We start from the raw sequence: 23,667 nt of genomic DNA on the forward strand, positions 1-23,667 counted from the left end.
TCTGGTAAAGAGCAGGGTTGGTTTCACATCTGTCAGCAGCCTTCATTTCTTAGAATGGCACACTCATGTTCAGTATTTCAATCATTTGCTTCAGTCTCTAACAAAACCCCCAGGTATGCCAGTTTTCACGCTATAGCAAAGAATGACACATATATATGGTCCATCAAAATTATTCCATATGGCAAAATAGCAAGTGTTTTCTTCCTTATCAAGATACGTACTTTGGGAGTGCAGGGTAAGACAGAGATTTGAGGTAGATAACAGTGTAAACCAGTAAGCGCAGTAAAAAACCTTAATCAAACAAAAATGCTGCGTAGCCATGTTTTGATGTATTTACTATAACTTAGAAAAAAATATAAGTAAAAGCAGAATGTTTATGGCAATAGCTTAAAATCCATGGCAATCTTGCCTGTCTGTGGGTCAAAACTTAAAGAGTATGCAACAGCACTAGAAGGGTCAGCCACAGCTCCCGATTCAATTACAGAACTGAAGAAATAAACAGCTTGCTTGCAGTGGGGATTCCATTGGCAGCTGCCCTATAGAAAAGTTAGAGAAAAATGGTCACAACTCCACAGCATTGGTCAGCAATTCCTTGACCTTTGTACAGAGAAGAACAGTTCTTATTAGGGGTGAACCAATAGATATTTTTTGGTGCCAATACCGATGGCCGATTTTTAACAAGCCATATCAGCCAATACTGATCCAATATGCAGTCAGATAGTTTGGAAAGCAGCGTCTGGCTGGTAAGTCTATTGTGGGAGAAGGGGGCAGAATGAGGCCCCCATAGTAAGGGAGAGAGTGGGGCTGGGCCAGGGGCAGACGCTGCACAGCCAGGATGGAGTGCAGGTCAGAGCTGCAAGCTGCCCCCAAATTTGCCATAGCCCCCCATCCCAGCTTTGCCACCACTCATCCCAAGTGCAGCCTAGCCTCAGTCTCTGCTGGGAAGAGCCCAGTGCCACCCTGGCCCCAGCCTGCAGCAGCAGCCTGCCTTTGCTCTGCACGCAGATCCTGGGGCACACGCCCCTCCCAAGGTGTGCATAGTGGTGGAAGCTGCCTCACTTCCCATGAGCCATTTGTGGCTCCATTTGCATCCTGCCCCAGCTGGGGAGCACCTGCCCCTGCCCCTACTCCTGCCCCAACCCCAGCCCCACTCCCTCACTGCAGCCTCAATCTGCCCCTGCCCTCCCCACCTTCCTTCCTTCCCAACAGACTTACCAGCCGGACCAGGCTGCTCTCCACACTGCTGGGCTGCGCTCCTGGCCACCTGTGTGCTGCACTGCAGCTGTATGCACGCATGGGGCATTTATCGGCAACATTATCAGCCATATCAGCCAAAAAAAGCCGATTGCTGATACTGCCAGTTTTCTTTATATTGGTGCCAATCCGAAATGGGGACCAATGTATTGGTGTACCTCTAGGTACATCACCAGTCCAATACACCTATATGTCTCCACTGTAAAGATCAACACTGGCTATCAATATTACCTTTCATCCCTCCTACAGGTGGAATGCAATTATCCATTTCTTTAAGTACAACATATCATATTGACCAGGGCAACGTGAAAGAAAAGTATCTAGCCACGACAGGGTGAGGGAAGGGGTGAAAACAATGCTTATTTGTTACTCTTTCGTTCTCACAGTGTTTTGGTTTTGACAAACTGGATCAAATGAGAAGTAGGTGCTATTTTGCTCAAGAACCAGATAAACAGTTGAATCTGACTTGGGTCTATTTCAAACTATTTACTTCAAATTTAAATGGGTAATTCCACTGGCATTGGGTTAAAAGAGTTTAAAATTAATACCATGCTAGCATAATGAACAGCTCAATCTAATAAGATGCACCAAGTAAAAGATAATCAAGAAGGTGTGTATAACATTTGCACTCAGAAATATAATATAATTCTACAGACTTATCTTTCCCTCGAAGAACACAGATTAAATAAACTTTTAAAAACACCTTTTCATTTGAAATCTGCACAAGTCCTGTGTTAATTGAGATGTCAGCAGTCAGATGATAGGCCATCCATAGAACGACTCCATGGCTTTTTCCAGTCCTAGAAAGAAAGAGCTTGAGTATTATTTTCTACTAAGTTGATATAACACCTGGACCTAAAGCAAAGTCTCCAGTCTCATAAAGCACAGCGAAACTAGTAGAAACACATGTCATAAGAAGAAAAGCCTAGGACTGGGTCCATGACGATTCAAAAGGCATTCCCATTAGGTAAGTAATATAGAGGGGGAAGGAGTCTCTTCTGCCTTTTACCGTACAAAGGATAAAATTTCCCCTCTTTCTATGGAAGTATGAAACGCTGTCTCATTTTCATAGCCTCTACTTCACAGAATGTGGTTAAAAAACCTCAAATTATTTTTAGACTTTTTATCAAACCTTCTGAACGCAGGTAATCTCTGGGAATGGAACTCATGCTGCCCTAGGACACCATGGGTGTTGAAGCACAAGTCCATGCAGATTGCCCTGACCTCTGACAGATTCCCATATGATCTTCACAGAACCCAAAATCTGCCAACTTTGGAGACGCACAATACAAACTGTAAAGGTAACACTGAAATAAACCTCATCATACCAAGTGAATTAGAGTTATAACTATATAAAATGGGTCTCACATAGAGCAACAAAGCCAAGTTAACAGAAGCGTTTAGGCAAGACGTTTGCTGCACAAGACCACATGTTTTGAAGTAGTGGAAATCAAGTTTTCCATTTAGTGGGTTCTTTTTTTCTCTTTTAAATAGTTTTAGAGCATTCCAGAAATGTACAGAATAAGTTATATGTATCGGTGCACTGATACATTGGTTGGCTATTGGATTGGCATTAAAGGATATCGGAGTGGCATACAAGGAGTAATGACATTATCAGCTTTTTTCCAATTGTTATAGCCAATAATTATGGCTGCGACCACAGAGCACCCTAGTGAGCATAGTCTGGTCCCCATGCCCTGCCACTGGCCCAAACCCACAGCAGGCTACTAGTCCTGGTGAGCGGCAGGAGGGGAATCGGGAACTGGAGAGTGGTCACAGGGAGCCGTGCTAGGCAACAAAGAGACCGTTACTGGCTCCTGCTGCTGCTACTGCCATAGCAACACCACTCGTGCCGCAGAGACACGAGTACCGGGGGCTGCTGTGGAGATGATGAGCAGTGCACAGGCAGGCTAAGGTGCCACACGGACACTGGGCGTCTGCAAAAGTGGCTTCTCCCCAGTGGCTGCAGGAGCTTGGCTGCACGGGGCCCACTAGCACTGAAGCAGCAGCATGCCCTGGGGCTCCAAATGCGTCTGACAAGAGGGTCTACCCTGCCAGCCTGGGATGGCAGCACAGGCTTCGCAGGGAAAGGGTAGGAGCCATGGGTAAGGGGGTGAAGTGCATGGGAATAAGGCGGTCACCACCTTCCCCACTGAGGGCCAGAACAGGCAGGAGAATTGCGTGCATGTGTGTTAAAAATGCATAGGACCAGAGGCGGAGCAGTGGCACCGCAGGGCGCTGTTGGCAGCACTTTGTCCTCGTGTCATTCATAACTGGCAACTTGCTAGTTATTAAATAGAAATGAATTTAGCTGCTTATAAATATGGGCAGTTACAGGTAAGGATGCTTGGCACTTCAAAGTTACTGAAGTTAATACACATATATTTGAAAAATAAACCATGAACCAGCTCTGAAAGTACTTATCACCAGGAAGCAGCTGGTTTTATTTGGAAGAGTGAAATAAACATCTAGATCTTGTCCTAACAAATTATGAAAAGCTGTATTCATATCTCATCTAATAGAATGCTGTTTTCAAAATATAACTAATATAGTAATGTGCCTCTACCCTCTATTCCACTTTACATGTGAGTTATGAGCCATCTGTAAACACATGTAGATTTTAAATTTAAGAGTAGGCAGCATGCAAAGCTAGGGCAGAACATAGTTCTATGTCAGTGTAGCCTTTGCAATTTTGGTCATCTGTTTAACATTATCAAGTGCAGTCTTTTAACATTATTAAGTGTAATATACAAACAGGAGCAGATCTGGGGGCCCTAGGGGAGGGGGGGGGTGCAGCTGAACTCCCCCCTGCTTTGATTTCTACTGCACTGAAAGTTTAGTTTCAATTGCCCAGCAGGAACAATCAAATTTTTATTCCGATGGATTTGAGAGCCTACTGACTTTATAGCAACCCTTGGTCTTCCTCTAAGCAAGCAAGCTAGGTTCCTATCAATTATGAACTCCCGGTAACATTGCTCTAATCATTCCCCAGCACGTCCAATGAAGGGGTGCTGCTACTTGGGAACTTGTACTGTCTGGCTTTGTTCTTAGTGGATTTGAACCCACAACAAATCAGAGACAGGGTGGGGAGGGGGGCAGAGTTAAAAGCAAGCCAGATGTGCAGTGGTGCAGCAGTCGGAGGCAGGAGGGAGCTGCAAAGGCGAGACAGAGTTAAGTTACTGCAGTGACCTTTTCTTTGGTTATTCATTTCAGCAGACAATGGAGGCTGTGGGAGGCTGAACTAATAGCGCAACCATGGATGCATAAAACCAGGCATCGGCAGGTGAGAGGGGTTGGTCTCCCAGGACAGGGGTCCTGCCAATGGCTGAAGTGAGTCCTCCCTTGACCCCCAACTGTTTGTTTCTGTATGTTGAGTATAATGCTATGGGCATGCAGTGGGGAGAGGGGTGGGGGGAAACGTTGGGCAGGAAGTTACAGCTCTGCTCTCAGCTGCCCCATGGCTGGGGTGAGGGGGAGGGGAATTGTTTGGGAGGGTTTTTGAGGGGAAGGGGCTCCCAAGGGCCAGGAGGGGCTGGAAGGAAGGCCGGGACGGGGAGGAGGAGTCATGGGCATCAAAGGATTTTTAGGAGGAAGGCCTGTAGGGTAAAGAGGTGTGGGGTGAGGAGGGGCTGAGGACATGTGAGGAGCAGATAGGGTTTGGGGCCGAGGAAAGTTAGTGGGGTCTGTGGGGGTGAAACAGTGAGAGGCTGCGATAAGAAGTCTGAATGCAGGGGAGGGCATGGTGGAGTGTAAGGGAGGTAGCGGAGGTCTGATGGGTTTCGATCATGATGGAGTGGGACTAAGCATGAGGATATGTGGGATAGCAAGGACAGAGCGGAGCCAGGGGACATTTGAGGTGGCAGGGGCAGTGAAGGGCGCTTCTGGCTCACGGTGGAATGTCTGGGGCAATTATGTGTGGGGGTGCAGTTCTGTCTGTGGCCAGGCTGGGAGGGTAACAACTATATCCCCCAGGACTAAGTGCCTACCCCATCCTGAAGCTAGCAGCTGGCCCTGCACAGACTCCATTGTATTTGTTTTTGCTTGGATCATAAACTGAATAATACAGCCCTAGGTCCCCTAGCTAGTAAATCTTCTAGTTTCTTTTTAATGGGAGAAAAATGTGCTGTGTGAGGAGGTAATGCACCACACTCCCTCCACCACCCTTTTTAAAACCCTACCCACATATATAAATCATCTGAGTGTAAGAAAACTGAAAGTTCTGTTCGCTCCTTCTCCTACATTTCATCTTACCGTAAGAGCTTCATGGAACCCTCTGTGCTGAGATGGTGCTGTGGTACAGTCTGTCTGAAATCAAATGTCATGACCTGCTGGGGATCTGATAGTGATTTGCAAGGGTATTCCCACAGTGGGTGAGGCTCTGCCTCCTTGGATTCTCGAAAATTCAGAGAATTCTGAAAGAAGAAACAACCTTGTAACAACTTCAAAGTTTGCATTTGGCAAGCACTGGCCCTGAACCACTTATGCTGAGCATGCAATGCCATGGTAGGTCTCCCAGTCAATCTCTGCAAATGTCCTGACTCCATGCTATACTTGCTTCTCACAGAGTTAAGTCACTGTCTCAGTCCTCAGCTTCAGGTTGGGCTCAGGATGCATAGAATTGCCTGAAGTTCCAGGATGAGGACTTAGGCAGGAGCGCTGCTCAATGGGCACAAGTAAATTGTCACGAAGGTCAAGTTAATCTGTATGAGAGACCACTTTGTCGTTTAAACCAACGCCCATCACAAACCTCATCACCTTCTGTTCCAAATGCAAATAGCGCTTCTTTGGCTTACATACGTATAGAGGTATGTACATTCATTCATTTTTAAAACAAAAACCCTTTCATATGAAACACTCCACTGCACACACAGAGTCCTCTCCCTCAGGAGGAGGTAAAAGAGAAAACAGCTACACACAGATCTCAGTTACACAGCTTAATGTGCTACTGGAAGGCACTTGTGTAATGATGATGAGGGAGGCTACAAGTACACAAAATACTAGTTTAATTTCACTTTATTTACACTTGGGCATGTTAATAGGTACCTGAATTCTAAAGAGAGTTCCTCTACTCTGAGATCACTTAATAACTTAATAGCCACTTTTAAGCATCCAAAATGCTTAAATGCTTTTGTATTGGTAAAGTACTAATTCAGCAAAGCAGTTCAACATGTGTTTCAGTTTAAGAACAAATATAGATTCTTTGCTGAATTACAGTCATTGCCACTACTGAATTTTGCAAGGCTGGTTACAATTAACCTATTACCAGTAAAAAATGCTGGTAACTAGGAACCAAGTCAAAATAGTTCATAGCACAGATTATGGTTCTCTCTCTCATTCAGAACTCTAATCATCCCAAACCTCTGTTTGCAGAGGCATTTATAAAGTGCAGCTACTTTTTTGTAAATATAAAAAATCTGCAGCGGAGAAACCTACACTTTTATTTACTATGTTTTGCCAAGATACTTATACAAATGTTGAATATTATAAAAATTCTACTCTCAAATAGATGGAAACTACCAGGAACATTCTACACAAAGGTTCTTATTTAATAAATGAAGTTTAGCTGGAGAGCTATCTTAGAAATGCTCGAGATGGGTATATGTAATTTCTGCAATAAAGATGATAGTTAATGGCTTGGCCCAATAATCAATAAAGTTCATGACAAACAATTTACTATTTAGAGCTACATCCTGTTTCTAGTTCTTAGAATCCAGAACACTTATAATAAGAAATTACAATGAGTAAGGGGAAGCAAAAAAGAAAGTTTGTTTACAATTATCACTGTTGGCTGACTTGATTTTCAGCACAGAATGCAATGAACTCTGATAAAATGTTTTCTTATTCCTACTTTGAATCAACTTAAAATACAATGTTTTGGATGCTTGAAAGTGGCCAACAGCTTTGCCATATCAGAAGAAATACAAAACTAAGAAAGAAAGATCATTGCTGTAGGAATTAAATAGCTTAAAAATGACAGCTGTATCAGTTTATGAAAAACAGAACATTAAGGTTCTGTGTCAAATATCACACACACATTCCACTTTTATTCCACAAAATGGTTTTTAAAGCATAGCTAAAACTTGAGCTGTAACATCATATTCTGTTTGAAGAGTTCAGATGCGATCCCTCTTACCCCAATCATATCATCCATAATGTGAACATCAAACCCTTCACAAGTACGACATGGACTTCGGATTCTCCACAAGTCCTAAGGAGAAAAGTAAGCAATCTGGTTAGGAAAGGTTTTGGTTGTGAATGAAGCTGTTAACTGTATAAGTGTAATGTATTGGAAATTGTAAGAAAATATTTTTAATACCTATTCTAAAGTGAGTTGGGGGAAAAAGGCTAATAATGGGATTATTATTATTATTATTATAGGGTGTCACAAAAATCAGTACCCATGGGCACTAACTTTTTTTTGTGTGTCTTTTGTCCTGTTCAGGTGAAAATGCCACAAAAATTAACTGAAGAAGAGTCCTGGCACCAATTCAAAAGAGAATTGAGACACATATTGAAGTAGCCAGTTTGAAGTATGTTCTAATGCCTATGATTCCTGACTTTTGTGCCACTGTATATTAAACGTTTAGGTCTCAGGAAAGAATTCAAACCACAGCAACCTAAACTGGTTACTATCTTTCTTCTGCTTTGTTTCCTTTTAAATCAGTTGCTCAACGTTTAGTTCCTAGAGGACCAGTGCCTAAGTCCATCTCAGAGACGCAAATAGCATGCAGATCATTATCCACAGACGGGAGTCTTGCCCTGCCTAGGCTACACCCTCCAAATGAGGAAGCATACTGATAAGATATTATGGCAGGAAACAATACATAATTCCCCAAAAACTGTCAACTGTCAGAGCTGTTCAGACACTTCACTTTACTTTATTTTGCATAAAAAGAATGAACACTTAAAAAAGCTACCTATTCTAATCATTCTCAAAAATGAAGTACCAAAACTCTGTAGATAAATAGCTCTGCTGAATGAAAGAACATTTTCCTACAGGAGTTTTACTGATGAAGCATAAAACCTAATTTTCAGAGTTATTTCCAATTCATTTCTTATTCAGCTGCAGACAGATGCAAGCAAAACCACTGAATTTACTCAAGACAAATAGATTCTTACGGACATTATCTTTATTTCAACCTCTGTCAGTCCACCCACAGCCCCTATGAGGCCAATGTTATTTTTCAGGCAGGCTTCTCCCATTGACGATCCAACACAAATAGATGTTCTCAAACAAAAACAGTCCAAAAATCCACATAACATGAGTATTTTGGTTTTCATGTTTAGCTACAGCAAGAAATAAATTGTCTTTTTCCATGCTGCTGGAAAGTAGGTTGTACTGTTCCAAGCATGATCATATGAATGTCACTTAGAACATTACTTACCTTTATGAACCTAGCAGTTTGAATACATTTAGGAAAACTAATTCCAGACATACAAAAGCTAAGTTTTCTTTTGCAAAAAGACAAAAGCTAGTGAGAAAGTACATACAAGTTAAGATTGTTAAACAATCAACAGTAGCATTACTCCCTCCTGCCCCAAACAGATTTCCTGTTCAAGAATTTCAAATGCTTTTCTTTCCTTAGGATCGACATCTTATTACACTTTTGCACACCTATTAAGTTACTTCACCCATCATACAGTTCAGTTGACTCTGCATTAGTGAACATACTTCAGCAAGTCCCCAGAGCAATTGTTCTCAACCATTTTAGACTCAAGGCGCCCCTCAGAAAATGCTCACTCTAAGTTGTCATGTGCTATTTTTTGACTAGTGAAAAAATTAGTAATTCTTCTGTTGCAAAGAACTCAGAAAAACCAAAATGTTTTTGATACTGTGGATTCCTCTTTGAAATCTCTGGGTTTATCTTGTGAATCACATGTGCCTAACTAACAGTGCTAATATTGCATGGCACACCACAGCATCCTTGAACAGATCTCAGGGCACCATATGGTGCCACAGTAACCTGGTTGAGAACCACTGCCCTGTAGAAATGAGCAATAAAACTCACAAAGGTAAAAGATACCTTAAAGTATCTTTGCTGCCTTTACAGTCACATTTTCCAGCAAGAGCCTCCAAAACTATATCTGGGTGATCCCTCAAGGCTTGGACTCAACTTCCTTACCCTTCCATTATTTCTTATCTGGAGTGGTACAAATGCTTAAAAGAACAAGGATCAAAGAATGACTGTGACCCAGAGCATGTGACCAGCGCTGCAGGGCACAGTGGGGCCACACAGGAAAGCTGCTTGCCGCTGTGAGCTCTACACTGACCTGGCAAGGCATCTCCTGCCCATGCGGCAGTTGCAGGAGCAGCGACATAGGGTTGCGCCCCTTATTGCTGCGGTGTAGGCAGGGGATGTCTCACCAGGGAACTGCAGAGCTGACAGCGGCAAGCAGCTTTCCTATGTGGCCCTGCTTTGCCCTGCACCGCCGGGTCACACCTGCTGGGCTGTGGAGGCCCCAGGGGCAGGGCAGCAGGGTGGAGAGCCCAAGCCCACAGTGGGCAGCCTGCACCCACCCCCATCCTGTGAACTGATCTGGGGAGCAAGGGTTCCCCTTGCTGTCCATGGGAGTGCATGCAGTGCCCACCAAGCCTGCAGTGGACAGGCAGTGGTGGGGGGGAGGGGGAGCTGGGCTCTGCGCTCCTCTCCGCTGCAGGAGCTGCTGCCCTCCTGCGGGTGGGAGCTGGGGCTCAGGTGCTGCTGTGGGAAGCAGACAGCTGAGGACCCAGGTCCCTAGTCCCATAGCCCTGGAAGCTGGGGGCCCCCTCCGGTAAGGCTGGGGAGGGCAGAGGGATGTGGCTTGGGAGCGAGGGCCTGAACCTGCATTCTGTGAGCTAAGGGGGCAGTGGGAGCTCTGATTTTCTATAACAAAAAACTCAAAATCAAATACCAAAATGTATAGGTTTTTAGAAATTATTTTATTATAGCAATTTAGTTACTTGTAGGCTTCCAAATTGCAGATATATATATATATATATATATATATATATAAAATGGTGTTCAACTGATATATATGCTTTTCAGTTTAGTCACAGCTCCCTCACTGTCCGCCTTGGGCAAGCCAACATCTTACAAGTTGAAGTTGTGGGTGTTTTTGGTACTCTGCCCAAAACTGTTGTTGGCGCCAGGCAGTCTGGCTCAGTAAGTTGCAGAGTGAAGATCTCTTAGTTTGGAAGCTGCAGGAGGATACTGTCTCACTCCTGAGCTGCCCTGGGGACTACCTGTAAGACACTGGAATGCAACCCAGGGTAAAGGGGACTCCTTGCTGCAAGGCCACAAACTACTGTTGATGTCTACACCTAGAGTGGGTTAAATTTGTAATAGGCAGTTCTGCTTATTCCTTTGTTACAGTTTAATTCAGTGGCTTGGGTTTGGGACTATCAAGTGTTGGCAGAGGTCTCAGTAGTGCCTGAAGGCATGCAGGTGTCCTGAGCCCGCCAGGGGCTTAAGGGCCCAGGACACAGAGTGAACTTTGGCCCAAAAGCAAATGGCAGCCAAGAGAAAGCTGGCAATCTAGCTTGGGTGGAAGCTGAGAAGGGCCAGGAGTCCCAGGCAGAGCCAAAGTAGGCTTAGTGCACAGCGCAGGGCAGAGATGTGGCCAGGGAACCTAGACAGACCGAGCCAGAGCAGGCTCACTGCCCAAAGCAGGCTCAGCACCCAGGCAGGACAGAGACTGGGTGAGGGGGGCCCAGGACTAACGTAATCAAGATAAAAGCTCGTACCCAGAAGCCAGGTTCTGCATAGTAGGTCAAAGCTTGGAAGTCCAGCTAGAGAAAAGTGGTGGAGGCTGAGAAGGCTGAGGCCCCGATAAGGGAGTGATGATACACTAACACCTGTGAGGCACGGACATGGCTGTAGGAGAGTTTGGAGGCCATAAATAGCCAGCACTTATTGCTACAGGTGGCCTGCGAGATAGTGCCAGGTCAGGAGGGCCCACTTGGCCCAAGAAGGACAGAACTGAGGCCAGCAGGGTCTGGGAAGGACCTGCTGGCTGTCACAAAGACTGGGGTTTACTCTAGGCCCCATTAGGCAGCCTTCCTTCCAATCAACTGAATATATCAAGGTGTGCCAGGTGATTGAGAACAAAAGGGAGCTGGAGTAGGACAAGGCTGGCCTGGTCACTAGGGGGTGTCACAGCTGCCCCAGGAACCTGAAACTTGCCCCCCCCCACACACACACGCTGCCCGTGCCACTTGTGGCATGCGTTGCAGGTTGGCTAGTTCTGAGGAACGACATGCAAGGAGAACCCCATTTGAGGCTCTCTGTGCACAGTATATATTCTGATCCATGTGCTACCAGCCTCTCTCCTTTTAAAGAAGAATTCCAGCCGAGTCCATATTCATATTTTTTGTGGAAAAAAAAAAAATCTTGCTACTTTACCTTCACTAAGGCTTTCATTCGGCAGAGGTTATTAGAGAGTGTGCTGACAACAGTTATCCAGGATCACCTCTCATTGAACCCAATGGTTCAGATAATAGGCAGTATTTCAGTTCAACATTCATCTGTTTTCTAGACCATATTGCTGGTTCTCTAATGGAGTGAGAAATTTTACCACAGTTTCAGAAATACACATTTTATTACTAATTTATTGGTGTGCTGCAACAGCCCACAAATTTTTCTGCTGACACTGGATCCTGTTCACCGAATAGCCACTTTACACAGAACATCAGCAGTGATGGCATAAGCCAGATGTTTGAAATAAATGTCTGCTGCATCAAAAAATAAAACCCTAGGGTGACTATGAAATGTCTGTTAGGTCTATCCAGTGATGTTTAAGAAATGTAGAAGAGTTAGAACAGCAAGTTAGTACAATTACCTGGAATACTTTTGAATTCTCCCCCATTATGAAGTTTGCTTTAGATCCGCTAGGATAACTGAAAGTTGCCATGTATGAAGAAAAAAGTTTGTTTTTATCCTTTTCTAAGTTAACTATAAAGTTATCATTCTGTTTCTCATAATTCTGTAAAACATTGGTCAAAGAAAAGCTGATCAAATAATTAAGTGGGTCCTCCTTCCTATTCACCCAAGTTGCTGGAAATACAAGTACACTTTCCAGAAGAGGGAAGAAGAATCCTAGAAATATCTTTAGTATCATAGTACTAATTAAAATACAGAACTTCCATGTATGATGAAATTATTCAGCACAGCCCTAGTTTTCAGAAGTGACAAATGATTGTTAGTGCTCAATTTGAGACATCATAGAAAACCACACTTGTCAGAAGGAAAGGAATTTGAATTTGGAAACCAGCCATCCTCAAAAAATTGGGCATCCAAAAATTAGACTTCCCAAAATTATTTGATCTCTGAAGAGTCAAGTTGCATGCATCTATTTTACCAAAACTGATAGGAGAATCCAAAATCAGCTATATTCATACATTGTTTTACATATTGAAATGTATCTAAATGCTGCTTAGAATAAGTGTTGTGCAAACAAATCTGCTGACAGACACATTCTTTTTAAATCACTCAAAACCTGTCAGAGCAAACTATTCAGCAGTACCAGGCACATACAGTGGATTGGCACAGTGTAGTTTTGTTCAACTCTTACCGCTCTATAACTTCAAATGGCTGAATACAAAGCTGATTATACAAGATCCTTAAGACGACTATCTGGCTCTCAGTCTGCTGCTAACATAAAACTGTCATGTACGTAACAGACAGCGTAACCTCCCACTTAACATCCTATTGTATGCCATTATTCTTAAAAGAAAGCAAAATGCCTGTCTTTTTTTTGTCTGAGTGTAACTGTGGATGCAATGTTATTTTTTAAAACATATTTGATTCTGTACCCAAAGATAATAATTTGACTTTCCTCAGGATAACAAATTGGTTTAATAAAACAAAACAAAACAAAACCAAACCAGCTCCCCCCCCACAACCGTACTGTTGCGCGCATGCAAAATCTATTAAAAATGTTTGCAGGAATGCCTCAAGTTTGCAGGCAGCATTGATTAGTAATTAAGGAAAGATTAGAGTCAGTAAACAACACTATCGTATGGTTTTGATAAATTGCAGATATCCTAACTGGTTAAACTTTTCAACCCCAGCTCCCCCAATAACAGATGGGCAAGGCGAGCAGGGAGGAAAGCAGTTCATCTCTAGCTGGATGCATACTTGTTCAAAGCCCCCTACAAAAACCTTTCAAACCTTTTCATTACTGGCTCATGGAGCCATTTGATTCAGCCCATGGATTTGCAGCTTCAGGTGGTCACTTTTCCCCTGTCATGGCAGAGACAAATAGTGGCCAAGGGAGCTTGCCTCGATGGAGAGAAACAGTGGCCACAGGAGTGATCACCCCTGTCTATCATTTTAAAAGTACTTACCTGCTTCCATTATCATAGTAACTGAGCACTTCGCAATCTATCTTTCTTCTTCCAAGCACCCCAGTGAGATAAGAGAGTAGTTATTTTACAGGTGAAAGCTTAAGTAACTTGCCAAACAAAGATCACAGAGGAAATCTATAGCTGGCAAGTCCTAACTTAGGGTCCTATTCACTATTTTCTTTGGTGCAAAAGGAAAAACAAACCAGTAAAACACAGAATATACATCTCTATATGAGAGTTACTTGGTTAATCTAAAAAAAAATAAAATCCATACTTGTCTGCTGCACCTGGGCTCTTGGGCTTTAAGTTTACAATGGTTATAAGAATTACCTTGGATGGTTATAAGCATCACTTGTTCTAAAACATAAACAATAGGGGAACCAGCAATTAAGGTGCACTCAAACATGGTCTGTGCTTTGTGAAGATTGCTGTGTTCCCTCAATGCTGGCCAAAATTAATTTTTAAAAAGTCTGTAAACCAGACAGAGTCCTATGTTCCCAAAATATTATTTACAAACTTATTCTACAAATAAAAACAGAAATGACACATTTCAAGTAATGTCTCTCTATTTGACACAGGGATTTAAAAATAAATTAAATAGTTAAAAATACTTCAATTTCACCAGAATAATTGAAGCTCCTAGTTTCTGACATAAAAACAAGAAGTAAATAGCAATTTTCAGTTTTTGTAATTTACAATAAACTTGAAATGTAAAATAATGCTGAAAAGACTCAACTTGGTCTTAATTGAAGCCACGAAAATATAAAAGGCATATTTCCATCTCACCTTAAACTCTACAACCATCATGTGCAGGGAAGCAGACTGTGGCAGGACAGTGATGTTTCTGGCGAGTTGATTAGCCGCTGCTGTTCTGGCATACCAAAAATACAAGTTGTGCCAAGGTAGTAAGCTTGTAGTGAAAAATGGTTCTCCAATAACAACAGAGACCTCGGGGGAAACAAAAAAGGACAGAGTATATTAAAAATAATAAAAAGACAGAACAAACATGATTTGCAAAACATCTGAGGTTGATACAAATAAAAACAGAATGATACATTTCAAGCAATGTTTCTCTAAAGTGCAGGTAGCACTTCTCAGAAATTCTGTTTGGCTTTAGGATAACCGAAAGCTGCACGTTTCAGGTTTGTGCACATACAAAAGTTGTGCTATATGAAATGTTACCTGTTGAAGTAATACGACTCCTTACCATGCTTGCAGTGTTTTCACTGCTGTATAACTTAATCACATATGGGAAGTGGACCAAACTATGGTTTAAAGAAAGCATGCTTATAACACCACATACAGTTGGGTTTGTGTCAGTGTAATGATTTGTTTAGGAGGTAAGGGAAGAATCACACCTGTGGCTGCATATGCTGCTCCTGAAACCAGCATATTTTTTCAGTTTCAATGGGACAGCAGTATGAGCCACCTACTCATTACTGGCAGTTTGAGCTGTACCAGGATTAGTTATAGTTCTTATAATGCAAGAGAAAAGCAAAGGATTTGTTAGTCTGCTTATGTTTTTAAATGCCAGAACAGGACATGTGTTACTTACCTTGTTATTTTCTAAATCAGAAGGGGTCAGCAACTCTGGACGTTTCTCTATTATTTTAATTTTATCTTCTAGATGATTGGCTTTAAAAATCTGAGTGAGAAAAAGAAATAATTTGTGCTTAACTTTTTCCTAAAGACATAAGCACAGACCCAAAATTCTATTAAATTACCATGTTAAACACAAATAAAGATGGAAAACACCATATAGAAGGTAAATTAATACAAATGATATCTTTTGGCTGCGATGATATAGTTAGAGGTGGTCCTGCTTTGAGCAGGGGGTTGGACTAGATGACATCCTGAGGTCCCTTCCAACCTTAATTTTCTATAATTCTGTGATTTTCATAACTCGTGCTCTTCTTGATGTGTTGCACAAACCTATTCCACTTTTGATACATACACTGAGCTAGTAGTAGCACCCACTGCCAAGAACACATACCTTTTATCTCATCACGTCTCCAAAGAATATTGCCCCAACACTCCCTCCACTGGGCCCCGAAGCAGGTTCCAAGCTAAGTGTGTACAATGCACCCTGAGTAATAGTTATGATAAGTATTCACTTCTTCTTCTCAGAATGATTGAACATATTATTTCACTTCAAATATTCCAAAGACAGAAGGGCTTAAAATCTATTTGCATATGGAGCACAAAACAGTTTTGTCAAAGATATGAAGTGGCTGACAACATATTTTGAGAACACAGGAATGGATGACTAAGTAGCTGCTTTTCAAATATCCCCCAAATTGGCACATTTCTCAAGACAGGGACTGACGTAGTCCCAGTAGAATGAGCTAGAACTATGATATGGAGGATGTGCATGCTCTACTTGGTAGCAGGAAACTATACAAGCCTTTATCCAGGAATCTTTGAAATCAGAATAGTTAACCTTCCATTCTCTCAACATATAAAATCAATAGGAGAGGTAAGGTTCTAAAACAACTGTATGCAGTCCAAGTTGTCAAAGATCAAAGCCTTTGATTTCAGATGCCGATGGCAAAACGTCAGATGGCAAGAGGTCAGAAGCTAACACAACAAACTCTGTAATTGTAATTTATCCCTCTGTATTAACAGTACTGCATATACACACCCCTGTCTGTGCCTCATTTCAAATTACTTGCGTTCCCATACAAGAGAAAGAAACTGGCCTTGACAACTCAGCACGAGAGATATCTGTACCTATGGTGACCAGATAAAAATGAAACTAATTTAATGAAGCTGTAAAATGAAATAATATACTATGCGCGCCATCCTGTGACCAAAACAGGACCAGGACCACCCAAGTAAAAATAACGCCCCCCCTCTTTCTGAAACCTGAGCAAACAAAGAAAGCACAAGTGCCAACTCATTAATTATTCATGCCTAGCGTATAGTAATTGGTCACCTTTGGCAAATATAACTCTGAAAGAACTTCCGCCCAGAGCAGAGAACTGTGTATACACTCAAGAAGAACAGATCGTGCACAAATATGATCTCTCCGCCTACGTATCTTTCTGGCTTATCTCCGTCTTGCCGGCCCTTTTATCCCTCTATCTCTGTCATACTCTTTCTTATCAAGAGCTCTCGGTAATCTGCAGACTGCAACGGCTTATGTGAATCGCTCGGAATCTGTAACAAGCAACTCTCTTACCCACCCTGTAAATGCTGGGTAACATGATATATGCTGTAACTGCATAAATTAACTCCTCTGCTTACGCTGCAGCACATCAGTAGCATAAGTAAAATAAACCTTTTGTGTAACAATACGCTGTGTTTAAATCCTCTGACTCCTGCTCACCGTTATCACCCACCTGTCCGGTTATAAATCCCCCTCCTCGCGCCAAGCTGGTCGTGCCGACCCAGGCTCGCAGGTCAAGGGTGCACTGGCATTAGGGGCGCGACAGAAGTAAAAAAAAAAAAGAAGGCTTGTGGGATACAAAGGTTTGGAAACCTAATTTTCTTATGGGTATCAGGTTTGGGAAAAGGATAGGGAGGCTGGTACCCTGGTTGAGGTAAAATAGGTTATTTTGGGCAAGTATTTTGAGTATGGCTTTATGGGACCAATTTTGAATATATTGTGCATGGGAAGCCTCCACTCTCCTGACTGATGTAATAACCAGACAAATCTCCAAAAGGTGTTTTAGCAAACAATTTTTCATTGGCTCAAATAGCAGCTCCAGGAGAGCTACTGGCATAAAATTAAAGTCCTATGGAGGTACCGGGATCTTGGCTGGTGGGAAACAAAGTCTACTTAGGCCAGTGAGCAATGACGCTTTCACATGATAAGAAAAAAAATTGTGAACATAAATTAGGAGATAAATTGCAGATTTGGAAGTCAGATGAACCTTCAGCATGCTGATGAATAGTTCTAGTTCTTTAGTATGTAACAAGAAACCTGGAACGTCTTGTATTCAGACCTGACTCAGACTTACGCTACAGACACTCATTGACCTGACATAAAAATGTTCATGTTCCTAATTAAGGTTTTCCTGCTTTTCAGAAATGTATACTGAATTGTCAGGGGGGAAAAAAACGGTATTTCTAGAAAGCCCAGCCACTCAAATGGCCATAACATTAGATCGAACAGGGAGAGGCAATTATTTTGTGCAGAGGGCAGTTTTGGCAAGCTGTCGAAGGCCACATAGGTAGCCCCACCACTTGACAGGTGCCCCGGCCCCTGGTCACCATCTTGTGACCAGAAGTCCCAGCACACTAACCCCTGACCTTTGCCACCAGAAATCTCTCCTTTTGCCCCCAGAAGTACTCCTTTCAGCAAGGGGTTTTGCCATCTCTGAACCAGAAAACTACCAAATTATCTTCTTAAAAACAAAAGAAACAAAAAAACCCTCCAGCTAAAACATTAATTTAATTCCAAAAAATATTTTTGTCCTGATTTACATGCCTCTCTGTACACAGTAACGTACACAGAGGTGATTGCACAATAGCTTAAAATAAAGTCTTACCCTTGTATATTGTGGAGGGTGGGTATAGGTTTGTGTGGGCTGTGGGTGTGTGGGGTGAGGGAGCATGTGGGTGTGGATATGTGGGGTATGGGTGGGTATGAGGGAGGGCGGCTGGGGTTAATTTACGGCAGTGCAAGGGGAGGAGTGTGTGCATGGTAGGGCGTGAACATGCCCCATGACCATGCACACACACTGTCCCTGTGCCTGCAGACATGCACGTGCATGCACGCATACATGTGCGCGCGCACACACACACACCCAGCACGGTGCTGTACTCTGCGGGCCAGGGACGCAGCTGGGAGCCACAGCCACATGATGTCTGGGGAGGGGAGGGTCAGAAAAGCAGGAAACTGGCTAGGGGTGTGCGGGGCTGGGCTGCTCAAGCCCCCAAGACTGCCGAGGGCTCCCTCTGGGTCCTATTGCCCCTGCCTCCTGTCAGCCTTGACAGAGTCAGGGCGAATAAATAATAATTTCCTAAATTTTTTAGGTGCTCTGCAGGCTGGATAGAATGGTCTGGAGGGGTGGATCTGGCCCACAGGCCATAATTTTGCCCACCCCTGCGGTAGAATAATAGTCAGGAATGGGATAGAGAACTAGGCTGTAACAACTTTGTGTGGGAACAGGTTAAGGGACCACTATACAGACGGTGGGAACAACTCGCATAAGAATATTTGCTCTGAGGCTATGAGAATAATTTTGGCATAACTCTGTTTCCATTTGAAATCTGAACATTATCTGAAAACAGACTTTTCCCAAGGAGCCATGTCAAACTGTATAACCAAGTAGGTTAAAGTGTTTAATTGCTGGACTGATGATATAACCATATATCATTCATTTCTCAGGCTTTGTGTTTTGGCCTTAGTGATCCTGTGAAATCCACAGCTCTACTCACTCTTTAATCTGCAGGATTAACTACTTACTTTCTCCATGACAGCGTGGGATACTGCAGAGTTCTCCAATGTGAACACCTAGAAAGAAAATAATACAGTAAATCATACTGGCTTAGTCACCCTAAAGTCATTAAAAGTGACTTGTCCATGTCATTGCTCTGGGATACAGTCATACATGCTCAGGAGAACGACACCTGTTTATCTAACTGAAAAAGCAATGGCTATTTTACTGTCTGATCTTCTGTTTGTTTCTACAGAAATAAATACAAATACATAAAATAAATACAAAAACCAACATAATTCAACAAAACTACAGGTTAAAATGTATTGCTTGCACAGCAGTAAAATTAACAATGTTTTGTAGTTTATTCTGCACCATCAAAGTGCATAGCGCACTACCATTTGTTCTAGTCTATCCCCAGAGGAAACTGCACTTCATTTTCTTAATAGCAGACAAGAACAACCAAACATCATTAACTGAAATTCTGGTTAGCTGCAAATCCAAGTAATAACGTTAACAATCGATTTGGGGATTTTCAGTTTACTGAAGCACAAGCCAGCAAGATTCGACTATGCTAGAAGCTGGGAAGGAAGCATCATACTCCCTGAGGGAAGGGGAAGGTCGTCATTTTGCACTTTCTGGCCCTAATCCAACACTTAGTAATAAGGAGCTGAAACAAGAGTGAGGCACTCGCATTTGGCCATAATGCTGATGAGCTGTGCTCACACCATAAACTTCACTCACATTCATTCCAGCAGAGTGGATTAATGTGAGAGCACACAACATCAAAAAGACTGCTTTGATTGAACCCCCTTTCTAAACTTAGGCCCAGAACCATAAAGTTATTTGTAGCAGGCAAACTGAGTTATGCTCAGGCTCTTAGCATAACCTTAGGCCTTCCCAGAACTAAGCAATTACAGTGTACAGAGTGCCTTATAGGTGCTGGAAAAAACGAGTGCTGTGATTGGTACGGTGGGCTAACCAGGTACAGTAGTTTCCTTAAAAGGAAAGAAAACCAAAAACAGAATAGGATTGGAGTACCTTATCTAAAAAGATGAGGTAAGAAATTTGAGGACTGGGCAGTTAGAGATGGGAAAATTACAAAAGTAGTGGATAAACAAGGAGACCCTGTGTGTTGGTGTTGCCACCCTGGGGAGACAGAAGCAACCTTGACACTCTTGTTCGAACAACGAGGAATCCAGAATGTAAACATCTCACCCACCCAGCAGAAGATATGAGGCCGGTACCACCGCAGGTTGCTGTTGTAAAGTCTAAGGAACCACTTGCCAGGTTGTATTGCAAGGATAATTATCTTGTAATAAGCCCAGGGGTAACTAAATAAAGTTTGCTTGACAGAAAATTGGTTGAAGGGCTGTGTTAATCTTTGGGGCTCTCTGGTAAAAGGAATCCTGAGGCAACAGTATTTAAGCACCTAACTCTGGCTTATATGCATAACTGTAGCCTGTTTCAGTCATATGCACCATATACATCAGGTCTGGAGGAAATAACCACCTGAAGTCATCATGGTTCTACCACTGTTTTCATTATTAGCAATGACAAGTGCAGTCAACTACATATTTCCATTTCTCAGTAGACCCTTAATGTATACCTTCAATGCTCTGGGGGAAGACAGCCTCAAATGAGAAACAAGTGCAGCATTTACACACTAACATGTGGCCAAAGAAGTTACTGCCAACTCAGGATTAACCACAAGTGAAGCTACATGTATAGATGAATAACACCACATCACCTGAATATTTTGGGGCTTTGACAAGTTACAGAGAATGACTGTAAGCCATCTGGTTTCACTGACTACTGCAACCATCATTTCTGCGACGAATGAACGTGAAACACCTGCATTAGCTTACTGAAGCACTGTTTAGCAAGATGAGTTGTAAAGCCACACTGAGCACTTTGTCTCACTGCATCTTTTAAGAATGCTAGTTCAGAAATTAATTAGCAAAATCATGCAGCTGTGATAATCTTAACATCCATGTGACACCCAGGTGTACAGCATTTGCTAAGCTACAGAGAGGAAAGTATTACTGAACCAGAAGCTTGCACCTCCCTAGCGAGGGTCTCACTTTAGGCTACAGCTTTCAGAAATTCCTGTGAAGACTGAAATGAACTGTGGTTTTTGGCTGATCATCCTCATAACTGATTACAATCAAGCCAGTTTATTTAGACTGCAAAGAAATATGCTGACAATGCAGGTGGATTGCAATTACAAAAGCATCTGTTTACTGAAGTGCCAAGCCAATGGACTATTGGATAGCAGTTACGATAAATAGGATTGTTGCTAGGACTTTAATCCTGACACACAGCTCTAGCATTGTGCATGGCTGGGGAACCCATGCAGTTTTATAACGCAGAGCCTTTACAGGGGCATGCACCTTGAAATTGTTGTCTGCTTTTATGTGTTGTCCAATTGTACTTAAAAACTTTTCCTTCATCAATTCACACTCCTATTTTGGAGGGGGAAAATGGAGTTAGAAAATGCCAGAACCTCATGCAACCACTAAGTACCACATGCCCAGGGATTACATAAAATATTCTTAGCTATTCAGTCTCTGACTATGGTATGTTTTAACCTGACCAACCCAGGAAGACCAAAATAGAGGTGCTAAGAGCAGCCCAGCTGTGTGACGAGAGAAGGAGCACAAGTCGATATAAAATGTAAAACACGCAAGCACAATGCTCTTGTAACATTTTATGCATCCTAATGTTATGGTCACTCCATTTCTCTTGAGAGAAAAGCCGATCAACCTCAAAACAGCAAGCACAAAATGAGAAAGTTTCTTACCCTTCTTGGACCTAAACACCATTAGCAAGTGCAACAAGAAAATGAACCCAGAAAGTTGCACCTGGAACTTTTGGCTGCAGTCTAGGTAAGAAGTGACAGCTGGTCTTGCTATGTCCCTAAAGTTTTGTGTTCACAGGAAGATGAAGTCACCTTTATCCCTGATACAGCGAGTAAGACAAGCCCCCAATTATCACTGAAGAAGCAACTTCAGAAACAAGTCTGTATCAAGAGTTGGAACATCAAACTATCCCAGAGAATTAACAGCTGAAAACCAGAAACACAACAGGAAGAAGCCAAGTACTGTACCTGCTGTGCTCCAAGATGGTGAGCCAGCACAGGAAGCAGACTGCCATCACTGATGCAGAGGCAAACACTATCTGTTTTCAGGACCTATAGAAAATAGGACAAGTTGTCAGCATTCCTTTTGGTCCAGATGAAAAACTTCTCAAATAATATTTTTCCACATCTGGTCATTCAAATATAGTTTGAAAAAAAAAGATACTCATTCAGTGCAATTAGGACTGGGGGAAAAGGGATTGTTACAAAGAGGTAGCTGCAGAAATTCAGAATATTAGATTTTAATACAAAGGCGCTATATGCACTCCACAGTAATAATGAAGGTGATATTACTGGTCATACACGTACAAAATCAATATTAATTCCTTCTGTGATCACCAAAAGCCTGTCTGCATCTGAATAGAAGAAAATCCCTTTGAAAAATATTCTGCAGTTACAAGGATCTTTTGTGCCTGCAATTCAAGAAAACTGGATAGTAGATATTTCAAAATGAGGTCTGAATTACAGCTATATTTCAAACTTAGAATGTTTTGTGCTGTGTAAACAAACACAGCTCATTGTTAAAAGTGATGGTCCAGACCTACTTGATAAGCCATAGAAGATGGAAAGATGCACAAAGATGGCCTGGCAGTGTAAGGGGGTGATGTTAAGGGGCCTTTACTCACTTTCTTCAAAGCCTTGATATATTCATTTGTTCGGTTCTGATCATTTAGTTCTCCAAAACGTGGCCTATTCCATAGCAGGTGAGCCTGACATCTACAAACAGGACTTGCAACATGGGCATCTGTTTTATCTTCTTTATCTCTATAAGTAATGGAAAATATTGAGTAATACACGCGTTCTAACAGATAATATATACGGTACATAGGTGGTCTGCATTGTTCCATTTTAGTTTGGCTAGTCTTTCTTTTTGTTTTTGCATTTACAAAGGAGAAGACCAGGTGGATGAATTTGAAATGGCTTAATTTTAAGAAGTTTTAAATGCCCCAACCAGCTTCAGTACTGAACGCCAGGTGTTTTTGACCTCTAGGAAAGGGCTTCTACATACAGAAAGAGGCACCAGCTTGAAGCATTAGAAATTTTAAAAATCTCGGCAACTGTTTCAATCATGACTAATTTTGAATTACTCCATTATCTTGAACAAGAGGTCATTGATTTTGCAAGGTTCTCTGTTTGTGTGCATGCATGTATGCACACAAGCCAGCAAACGCATGGAGGAAGGTAGTAACTGCTGTCTTGGTTCTATTCTTGATGAACTTGACTTTCCAGAATCTGACTGAGCTGCAGTTTTATTTCATAAAAATCAGAGTGGAATTCTGTCCCTGTTACAGAACACTGATATACCAGAGACAAAGGAGGGTCCCTTGAGAGCTCATCAGAATATACTCTCGGCTAAACTGCCATTTCACATACGCGCCATTTTTCGTTTCCACACAGTTGTAACTGGTGGCGTCAGGTATATGTGCCAACACTTACCTAGATTTCTAAAGGAATTGGCCGAGGTCATTGCAGGACCCCTGGCACGGCTTTACGAGCACTCGTGGTGCTCTGGTGTGGTGCCAGAGGACTGGAAGAGGGCCAACATGGTTCCCATCTTCAAAAAG

At 42.4% G+C, this 23,667-nt stretch overlaps 1 protein-coding gene across 2 annotated transcripts in view; it reads right to left on the minus strand.

The window, feature by feature from the left end:
* Positions 1-307: 307 nt before the first annotated feature.
* Positions 308-23,667, minus strand: part of PRMT7 (protein arginine methyltransferase 7) — a 43,967-nt gene continuing 20,607 nt past the window's right edge. For both annotated transcript variants that reach the window (XM_019535468.1, XM_019535469.1), the window contains 9 exons: positions 22,729-22,867; positions 22,073-22,156; positions 18,993-19,040; positions 15,135-15,224; positions 14,366-14,527; positions 7,388-7,462; positions 5,506-5,666; positions 1,958-2,054; positions 308-536 (listed from right to left, as the gene is read on the minus strand). In XM_019535468.1, the coding sequence (XP_019391013.1) occupies positions 375-536; positions 1,958-2,054; positions 5,506-5,666; positions 7,388-7,462; positions 14,366-14,527; positions 15,135-15,224; positions 18,993-19,040; positions 22,073-22,156; positions 22,729-22,867 (1,018 nt within the window). In that variant the 3' untranslated portion in view covers positions 308-374. The remainder of the gene's footprint in view (positions 537-1,957; positions 2,055-5,505; positions 5,667-7,387; positions 7,463-14,365; positions 14,528-15,134; positions 15,225-18,992; positions 19,041-22,072; positions 22,157-22,728; positions 22,868-23,667) is intronic.

The sequence above is a fragment of the Crocodylus porosus genome, unplaced genomic scaffold, assembly GCF_001723895.1.
Source record: "Crocodylus porosus isolate Cpor-Errol unplaced genomic scaffold, CroPor_comp1, whole genome shotgun sequence".
Classification (NCBI taxonomy): domain Eukaryota; kingdom Metazoa; phylum Chordata; order Crocodylia; family Crocodylidae; genus Crocodylus; species Crocodylus porosus.